Genomic DNA, 1078 nt, shown 5'->3' with positions numbered 1-1078 from the left:
TATATATACTTTTAAAAACTGCAAGCACAAGCACATAGTCTTTTTGATTTACCAAATATAAAATGAGGAGCTTGAGCTTTTAAAAAGTACAAACACCTCTTCAAAAAGTTTTACGAAACCAAATCTTAGTATCATTTGTATTTATATAGCATATCTGTATATTAATTATAGGATTCTATATTTTTATTATTTTAATTCTTCTAATACCTTTATATACCCTTGTACATTATACTTTTTCATAGGTTGAATAATACACAAAAATATTTTTTTCATATTGTTCTCTTGTTTCTAACATTTGCTATTATATAGTTATCTTAACTGATAGAGCAGGGCATGTATGCTATAAATACGGAAATTTATTACAGAACAACTTAAAGGCCAGTATCACGAAATCAGTGCCTTAATGCAAATTTCACACAGGAAATCAAAGAACAAGATATGAGGTTAGGTTAGGTGCCACACAAATGATCTATGCATGAAATTCTGAAAATTTACTACATTTATATATGTAAATACAGTCATACACAACCCTACATGCATTGGAAAATTATGGAATCTGTTTCACTCCGTGCCTTAATTAATATCTTTAACGACAGTTTTGAGTTCGTTTGTGGTTGTTGTGACCCTGCATTGCTGGTACCTGAAACATGTAATTAGGTGATCATTAACGAGTCCTGCTACCTGCATGAACGAATAAACCACGGTGGGTCCCACGCATTGGAAACCTCTGCGCATCATGTCCTTGCTTATGACCTCTGCTTTTGGGGTCTTCGCAGGAACTTGAAGTCCATATCGATATTCATTCCTAAGTGGTTTGTGGTTAACGAATCTCCAGCAATAATTGCTGAATGAACCAAACTCTTTCACAACCTGAACAAAACGGACTTAATTAAATGCTTAATATTAATTATTAAACTTTTAAATAAAACTATTATATTAGCTTAATGCAGAACGTTGATCATTATATTTTTGAGTCGGAAATATTTGATAAAAAAAAGAATTAGCCAAAAAACAACCAGAATTTATCTTATTTTATTTTCATTAATTGCTGTAATATTTAAATGTTAAATAAGATAAG

The 1078-nt window shown here is 30.7% G+C and overlaps 1 protein-coding gene across 1 annotated transcript in view; it reads right to left on the bottom strand.

The window, feature by feature from the left end:
• Positions 337–1078, bottom strand: part of LOC107610150 (DNA-3-methyladenine glycosylase 1) — a 3590-nt gene continuing 2848 nt past the window's right edge. Inside the window, exon 4 of the mRNA XM_016312237.2 lies at positions 337–872. Coding sequence (XP_016167723.1) covers positions 574–872 — 299 coding nt within the window. The 3' untranslated portion in view covers positions 337–573. The remainder of the gene's footprint in view (positions 873–1078) is intronic.

This window comes from Arachis ipaensis, chromosome B07 (assembly GCF_000816755.2).
Source record: "Arachis ipaensis cultivar K30076 chromosome B07, Araip1.1, whole genome shotgun sequence".
Lineage (NCBI taxonomy): Eukaryota > Viridiplantae > Streptophyta > Magnoliopsida > Fabales > Fabaceae > Arachis > Arachis ipaensis.
The sequence above is the reverse complement of the archived record's forward strand: the minus strand, read 5'-3'. Positions and strand labels throughout refer to the sequence as shown.